Genomic DNA, 9,003 nt, shown 5'->3' with positions numbered 1-9,003 from the left:
CGAATACTAAGTGTACTATATACTAATGTGCCTAAGGCATTGATTATATGAAAAACGTTTTTATTTTCTCTTCTGTCCTTGGTAGCCCAAATTTTAAAGTAACACTATTCAACAATTTGACACTTAGAGGTATGGTTTTATAGGCAGATAGTTTTGGTACCATCCTCGAATTCATTTTGATAGGGCATATGCTGGATGCTATGTAGTTTTGTGTATCCGGCTGGAACACCCTGCAAAAATGGAAGAAAAGCTTTCATAGCATGACAGTCAGCTATACTACCAAAAGACACCAGTAAGTGTGTTGGCAAGCTTCTATCAGTGTCAACTGGGCTGTTGGTAGTGTTTGCAAGGTTTTTGCATAGCTTTTAAGTAGTTGGCTTGTTAGTTTTAGAACAGAACTCCTTAATGCTGCTTTAAGGTAGGTAGATGGTTGAACAGAAAAAAAGGCCTTTTCTTTTTACTTGCCACAGATGGCAGTATTGTAGCGACTGTGAGTAAGAATCCATTACGAGAACAGATTTGTGGAGTGAGAGCAACCCATCCGAAGTACCGTTTAAACCAATGACATGCCTGCATAAAGTTATTCTAACGATTTATAACTTTCAATTTTACTAGGGTAATTGAATAGACCTAAGGCTCATTCGGCATACCATGGAAAACGTGCAGTTAGCGATTGGAACACCGTATATTTTAAGCAAACTGGTCGTATTTATATCAACTTTCCCTTTTTTATGTGATACTACCTCCTGTAAAAATGGAAAGGTGGAACAAGCCTACCTTAGTTGTCAAGCAATTAGTTGGACAACCAGTAAGTAAGGGTCCATGTCATGTTTTTAAACCGGAGACTATTTTCCCCTCAGTCAAGTGATTTTTGGACTAAATGCATAAGGGCTCTTGCAGTTGAGGTCCTTTTAGTGGCTTAATAAAAAAATATTTAAACGTCCGAAATGTGTTCTGGGGTGGTAGGTTATGGGGCTATTACGCGTTGTCTTGCATCTGTCTTGGGAGTGATGACTGACATTCGCTACAGTAGCCATGTGTGTCAGGTTTTCTGCAACATGAGAATGTTCCCTCTGGATGTCATTGGGGGGCGGTCCGCACAGCCATAGCCGAAGAAAACCTTCGTCGAGAACAACTACACATCTCAGTTACCGCTGCTCTCTGGTTGGGATCAGAGCAGAGCCGGCTCGGGAGATACGGAACTGTCCTGCCTGGCTGATGTTCACGTACACTGATCTGTAAGCTAAACGCCTGGGTCTTTCACCCCCTTCGAATACAAGAAAGAGTTGGCGTCCGCTGATCATGCTGGAGAACGGCGGCAAGGTGCTGAAAGAGGGACTCCTGGAGAAGAGGAGTGACGGCTTGCTGCAGCTGTGGAAGAAGAAACGCTGCGTGCTGACAGAGGACGGACTCGTGCTACACCCGCCAAAACAGCACGACCACCCGCACTACCACCATACTCACGACCATCCGCACCACCACCATTTCGGCAAAGTCAAAGAGCTGCACTTTGCCAACATAAAGACGGTGGACTGTGTGGAGAGAAAAGGGAAATACGTCTACTTCACGGTGGTCATGACGGAGGGCAAGGAGATAGATTTCAGGTGTCCACAGGACGAGGGCTGGAACGCAGAAATCACTTTGCAGATGGTGCAGTACAAAAACCGGCAGGCGATCTTGGCGGTCAAGTCTACGCGGCAGAAACAGCAGCTACTCGTGGCTCAGATACCAGGAGGACAGAAGATGATCAGAAACTCGCCTAACGTTGCCTGAACCACGTAATCGACATTGACATTTGTGGTAAGCCGTTGCGTGAGCGAGAGAGGGCTGTTTGTAGTCAGAGCACACGTTCAGTGCACATAAGCTACCCTTATATGGGATATCCTCAGTGTGCAAATTGCTACAGCCCTTTAGCAACCTTTGATATTTGATAAGGTTCAGGATTTTTGTCTCACATTACTTTCATTGCTTTGCTCTAATGCGCAAACACTGCCTGGTGTATCAGTCTTTGCACTGAATGAATAGGTTCAGTAGCTACCCTACTGTAGGCTCCTAAACCATTTCGATTTTTTACACCTGAGAATTAATCACACTATCCAGAGCTTTGTAGACCTCTGATGATATGATACAGCATCATATTTTAGTTTGCCTATTTGAAGGTAGCCTACCGAGCAAATTCAAATGTTTCAATTCTGAAAACAGAAATACAAGAGACCTTTTCAGGACGAATAAAAGTACACTTATAAAGCTTAATTTACAATACTGCAGGCTATACCCTGTGTAGCCTATTCTGCCAAAATCTTACCCATTGAACCGCTGTAAAAGCTAAACTTGACAGGTTATGAAATAGGATAGGCCTACTGATCGTGTCGTTTGCGGTATTCTATTCATCCGTGTGTAATCTGGATACTTCCCCTTGGATGGCTCCTGCTATTTTGGTTGACATACGGAAGTGTTTCCAGTTGGCGCGCGGCTGGCTCTGTGACCCCTGACCTGAGTCGGTGTAATTTCTTTGTCCGCAGGTTATTCGGACGGTGCGCGGGGCGAATGGAGTGGTCCGGCCATTGGGTTCGAGGCATCCGGGCACCAGCCAATAAGCTTCGTACTGAGGAAGGAAAAACTGCCTCCTCAGTTCGCAGCTCCCACTCACCTCAACCTCTGACTCTGACTCGACTTTTTCTTTAAGGACTGTTCAGTGGAAGAAGAAAAACTGAGAAGAGAGAGAACAAAAAAAATGGAGAACAGATGGTGAAGTGTTTGTCATGAACGGACATCGACTGACAAACGATGTTGCCTGCAGTATGGTTTTGTTATTTATTATGTGTGTATATATTTTTATATCTGACCATATAAATTTAACCTGTTTTTGTGACTGGCGATGTGTTATGAGAGTCCTGAAAAAACACTCAAGAAAATTCCAGAATAGGTGTGACTGATTCCATGCCATTTCCCTCGAAAGCGATACAATTGATCAGACATAGCATGCAATGGCTCATTATAGTGTCAGCTGATTTTCTCATCTTTTAATTAAACCAAAGATTCACATTCTGTGATTTTACAGCAGTTTAGAGAACTTATCTTTAAAAACAAGGGATAAAGTGAAAGGAAATAATCCAATCAGTCAGTTATCCTTTTTGAAATATGCTGTTATTGCAATCAACAACATGTTGTTTGAGTAATTGGTTCTGCTGTCAGTAAACTGTTTAAGAAGCTGGATAAGGAAAATCAGACATCTAGAGTTCATCTTTACTGATGTCCTACAAAGGTTCCTTTTACCCCCAGAATCTTTGGGGTGATCTTGGACTGTCTGTGACGCATACGCACATCCACTTTAACCCAGTGTTTTTAAGACCTGCAGTCGACATCCGCCTCACTGCTGATGATTTGTGACCTCCCTTTGGACTCACTTAATGTGTTTGTTTGTTTGTTTGTTTTGTCCTTTGATCTGAGAATTATTTTCATACTACTTAAAATATACATTCCATTTCCAATGAACAGTGGCTCTTGTGATATGTTTTGTCTTCCCTTTTTGTGATTATATTTGTGTTTTTTTTTTCTCTCTTTTTAGTTGTCACAGACCATCAGTTAGGTGATGCATTGTCTGTGTGTGTGTGTGTGTGTGTGTGTGTTTGACTGCGTGCTTTGGTAGTTGTCAGGCAAGGTGAACCAAAATGAAGTGGCTGCACTCATTGCTTTATTCATTTACACCGCAACTCTCAAGAGTGCTGTCTGTCTCTCTCTCTCCAGCCATTTGCTGTGTGAACTGTACACCCCACGGCTCCAGCTATAAGTAGCCCCAGTTCTGAGAATGACATTTCGCTGTCTAGGGCTGTCATTGAGATAAACTGTCCACCAGGCGCTTGTGCCTAACCCCACCACCCCCAAGCTCAGTCAGGCGAACTCAATTATTGCACACACAGGACAGTCCGAGTGTGTGGCTCACACTGGCTGTTCGGGTATATTTGAGTCCTTTGGAGGTTGGGGTGGGGTAAGGGAAATATAGTGGACCACACACACACACACACACACAGTAGAAAAGCACACAGTCTTGTTTGGAGAATAGCAAGTCTGCTTCTGCAGCATAGGATGTCTGTAGGCATGTGTACCTGTCTGGGTTCATTTTGGAAGAGATGCTTAGATATGTGACTTAGATACAGCCTGAATCGTGTGCCTGTGTGTGTGTGTGTGTGTGTGTGTGTGTGTGTGTTTGTATGAGAGTGTGTGTGTGTGTGTGTGCGTGCGTGCGTGCGTGCGTGTGTGTGAGTCGCCCTCTGTCGTGTGGCCCCACATGCCAGTTTGTGCGCGGGGCGTGTGGCCTGCCGCCTACAGCTAACAGATGATTAAGTCATGCTGACAGACTGGAGAGCGCAGCCACTGGCCGATCTGGTCTCATCATGGCGCAGATGAATGGGATTCCTTCAAGCCCTCCACCACTGCATCATGGGAAAAATGCTTCTAGATAAATATGCGTCTGACATGTATTATGGAATCGCACAGATCCAGAAATGCTAACAGCCAAGAAGGTACATCAGAAGTACACACAACCCTTTACCAGATAAATATACAGATACAAAAAAAACCACAAATCTATACAAGTACATGTACAACACAGTACACACACACACACACACACACACACACACACACACACACACGCACACATCTACCATCCATCTCCGGCTGAATTGACTTCTGCTGGCGTGGAATGTCATTCACATGATCGCCAGAGGACGTTGACCCATTGTGATCTGCACCTTATGCCCCCCAAGCGGCAACGTAACATGAAGCTCTCCTAAGTGGCACAGCCTGAGTCACTTAAACCACACTTCCTGCAATTATTGTCTCACTGTGCCTCCATTGTGTGAAGCCCTTAGTCAGACAGACACAATGAGCTAAGTGCAGAGGTCACCGACAGTATGATATGAAGTCCACACAATCTTTGAACATGCACATATGCTATTTCATGTCTGGTACACTTTTTTTGTGGGACTGTGTTTTTTTCAGTGCTGGTTCATGCTGCTCAGAAGCTCAATTTTCAGCGCGGCATCTGGCTCTGGACACCACTTTTCTACTGGCTCTTCTTTTCTCCCTCTTCGGTTTCTCTCCCTCCCGTCCTCGTCTCTTTTTTCTCGCACCTTCTGTCCATCTTCCTCCCACTCCTTCTCTGTCACCACACTTTTTTCCCTCACTTTCTCACTGTCCCTCTCTTTTTTTCCCATGCCTTGTCAATTCACGGCACGGCACTCACTCCTTCTTTTTCTTCCTGATTCTCTCATTCTCGCACTATCTATCTATCCTCATCATGCTCTCGCTACTTTCTCTCTTCTCTTCTCTCTCTCGCTCTCTCTCCCAGTCTTTCCCTCTCAAAGGACTAAGTGGGTGTATGAAAGTGAACAAGCCTACACTGGTGAGTGCAGGATAACAGGCCTCTCTCTCTCTCTCTCTCCTTCCCTCTCTCTATCTCTATTTCCCACTCTCTCACTCCCACAGTCCCTCTACTAATGCCTGAGACACACAACGGAGTCGAGGGGAAGATAACCTTGAGCTTTTTTATTTATTTCCAGTCTCTTATCACTCCCTTTGTGTGGCTTTGATAGCGTGTAACAGGATCCGGGAAAGAGCAGCGCTCCGTGAATTTCAAGCAGCGATGCCACGCTCTTGTGGAAAAAATAAGAGAATGAGTTGGAAGAAAGTGCGAAATACGAAACAAAGAAACGTGATGAACATGAAGAACCAGGAGCAGCTAGATTTCCCCTTGTAGCGACTAAAGAGCTGAGCAAAAGAGCTGACGCAGGTCTGCTATGGAGACAGGTTTCCCCCACCCGTTCTGGTACATAAAATCCACAAGGCCCGGTCCAAGTGCCAGGTCAGCTTTCATGTCAGATTGAACCCGTAGAACGTAATTAGTCCAGTGAGCCATTGATTTCTGTGCAGAGCTACTCTGTTCACTGGAAATGGCTTGGCATTATGGAACTCACTACAAGAAAAAGAGGAGACTGTGTGTGTGTGTGTATTTTACCACCTTTTATATTCTGTTTCTGTATTTTCAATGTTTTGATGTGTTTCTGTGTTCTATGCCTTGGCAACGCCATTTTCCTTTAAATGGGCATGTCAATAAAGCATATTGAATTGAACAGAGAGACAGAGAGAGAGAGACAGAGAGAGAGAGAGAGACAGAGACAGAGACAGAGACTGAGGATATTTACATACAGGTCCTCACATTTTTATGTATAGGCTCTTAATGATTAGACAGCAAAATAAATCATTCCAAAAGTTAGTCTTAATGAAAACTTCACCATAACCTTTTTTGTGACTTCTGCACAGCATATAGCCTGGCTGAGCCCCTGCAGGACACGAATGGCTGTAGTATACAAAGGAAAAACATAGTCAAATATTTTTTTAAGTCAACACAGTGTTCAGCCGCACATGAGGGTGGGGAGCAGGCTTGAAAATAAAGGTCCTCCCCCTTATGGTTTAACTGCTGTGAGCGCAGCGGTGGTAAGATATCTGACTGCGAGAGGGAACAGGAACATAGGCGTCGCTCTGCTCTTAAATCAGCCGTCTCTGAAGGGCATATATCTGCTCTCTCCGCACCTGTTCCACGACCACCCCAGCGCTCTCCCCACCCCCACCCCCGGTCTCTTTCTCTCTCTAGCTCTCTCTCTCTCTCCCTATCTCTCTCTTTCTCTCCCTATCTCTCTCTCTCTTAGCAGCAGTAGTGGCGGCAGCAACAGCGGGCTTGAATTAGCTCAGCTGTTGTCCCTTTTCAACCACTGCACCCCTGGATGCATGAACATAGGAAGTGCCGTCTCCATGTCCACATTCCCTTTGCCCCCACAAACAGAGCAAACAGGCCTGGGTATGAAGTCATAAGCGAGAGCTCAAGTAACTGCCTGAAGATATTAGAGGAGACAGCAAGAGGCGGTACAGACAAGAGGAAATGTGAATTTCTTTTTTTGTGCTTGGAAAGCTTGCTTGCTGCATGGCAGGCTAGGTAGGAATACATTTAGAGGAACTTACATGCTTGAGTTTAATGACTTTTACGCGCAAAATAATTGTAGGTGAATCACTGCATTAGTGAGTTAATGAAATTCCTCCATTCATAAGTAAGATAATACAGATACCCATTTCTATGTAAAACTCCTAACGTATCTGTTAATGTCTTGGGGGGGGGGGAGGGGGTAGCCATTTGAGTTCACCACCCCTATGTGGGTAAAAATGAAATATTAACCCACGCTGTTTGATCTGTTGTCTCTAAATTTCCGTTGTCGTCTGTGGTCGCTGAATTTCCGTTGCTGTCAGCATTCGGGATAAATGCAGAGTCAGTAAGGTGACACGGGGACAAACAGGGTGTGGTGGAAGAGGGGACATTCCCCTTTCTTCTTCTTTTCTGACACACACACACACACACACACACATACACACACAGAGAGACAAACACACAGTTTGCCAGCCAGGATATGGATACTTTATTTGTAGAGCTTTGACCGAGACAGAGGACAAACGGAGGGTTTCGTTGTGGAGTTAGATAGTCAAAGTCAGGACGTGTTCAGAACATCTTATAGGAGGAAACAACCACTTTGATGGGAACCTCATAGACTTCCTATTTAGTACATCTGGAGGGAGGGAACATCATAGACTTCCCATTTAGTACACCTGGAGGGAGGGAACATCATAGACTTCCCATTTAGAACATCTGGAGGGAGGGAACCTCATAGACTTCCCATTTAGTACACCTGGAGGGAGGGAACCTCATAGACTTCCCATTTAGTACACCTGGAGGGAGGGAACCTAATAGACTTCCCATTTAGTACACCTGGAGGGAGGGAACCTAATAGACTTCCCATTTAGAACATCTTGAGGGAGGGGAACCTCATAGATTTCCTATTTAGAACATCTGGAGGGAGGGAACCTCATAGACTTCCCATTTAGAACATTGTGACGGAGGGAACCTCATAGACTTCCCATTTAGAACATCTGCTTCAGTTGTCTCCTGCTCCATTTTCTTTTCTGTGAAATGAGATGTCAGAGTTTTATGGACAATTAAACTAAACTAAACTGTAAAAAAACTAAACTTCTGAATGGGGGTTTGGAGAACAGGCAAATTCAAAGCCCTGGGGTTGAGCCTTATTTGCCTGAGCTGAAGTAAAGTGGTAGGGGCTGTTCTGCCTTAACTGAAAGGCAAATTATTGTCTTTAGAAAAATGGTTTAGCATTGGAAATCAGGTGAACTGAACAATACTTCTGAAAAGTCAGTAGTGTAGAAAGTTCCCATTTAAGTCCAAAAAGCCCATCATTGTGTTTAATCCGGAACATCAGCTCATGGTATTCCTGGAGTAGTTGAATTATTTGTAGAAATGATATGTTTACCAACCAAGTGTACCCTAGCTGGGAAGGTCCTTTTCAAATGATAATAATGTGTTGACATGTGCAGCAGGATATGCCTGGTTACATCCGCCGTCCTTTGAGTTTGTGTCAGAGGACAAACCACACACATCAGTCGTCCGAAAGAGCGTGCTGGGTATTCATGTGGTCAAATGCTACCTCTTTTAAGTATGCCATCTGAAAGTAATAACTGGGTTGTCGTGCCATGCGTGAAAAATGGTGCACGCTGTGAAAAACTGTGTCAGTCTAAACCCTCTTGTGAGAGAGAGAGAGAGAGAGAGAGAGAGAGAGAGAGAGAGAGAGAAAGAAAGAAAGATAGTCTAATCTGCAACTGCCACTTTTGTAGAAAATAGTATACATTTAATACAATGCAATAAAGCCATCATAAAACTCAGACAGGTGGTGTTTCCATACCAGGAAATGGATGAGGCACAGGTGTTTTCAGAGCACCGTGCAGGTAATCTGTGTGTCTGTCTGTCTGTCTGTGTGTCTCTCTGTCAGTTGGTCTGTCTGTCTGTCTGTCTGTCTGTCTGTCTGTCTGTCTGTCTGTCTGTATGTATGTATGTATATATATATGTATGTGTGTATGTATACAGTATCAACTGTACTGTAAACTACA

General features: G+C 44.3%; 1 protein-coding gene across 1 annotated transcript; it reads left to right on the top strand.

Annotated features, from left to right (window-relative positions):
* The first annotated feature begins 700 nt into the window (after window positions 1-700).
* phlda1 (pleckstrin homology-like domain, family A, member 1) lies at window positions 701-3,495 on the top strand. Its single transcript, XM_012815437.3, has 2 exons — window positions 701-1,800; window positions 2,523-3,495. Exon 1 carries the CDS (start codon window positions 1,303-1,305, stop codon window positions 1,771-1,773), a length of 471 nt encoding a protein of 156 aa, XP_012670891.1. The 5' UTR covers window positions 701-1,302; the 3' UTR covers window positions 1,774-1,800; window positions 2,523-3,495.
* Window positions 3,496-9,003: the final 5,508 nt, after the last annotated feature.

Source organism: Clupea harengus, chromosome 16, assembly GCF_900700415.2.
Source record: "Clupea harengus chromosome 16, Ch_v2.0.2, whole genome shotgun sequence".
NCBI lineage: Eukaryota > Metazoa > Chordata > Actinopteri > Clupeiformes > Clupeidae > Clupea > Clupea harengus.
The sequence above is the reverse complement of the archived record's forward strand: the minus strand, read 5'-3'. Positions and strand labels throughout refer to the sequence as shown.

Bases quoted from the DNA above. Each gene is read 5' to 3' on its own strand.
- phlda1 (XM_012815437.3), top strand. From the start codon at position 1,303: ATGCTGGAGAACGGCGGCAAGGTGCTGAAAGAGGGACTCCTGGAGAAG.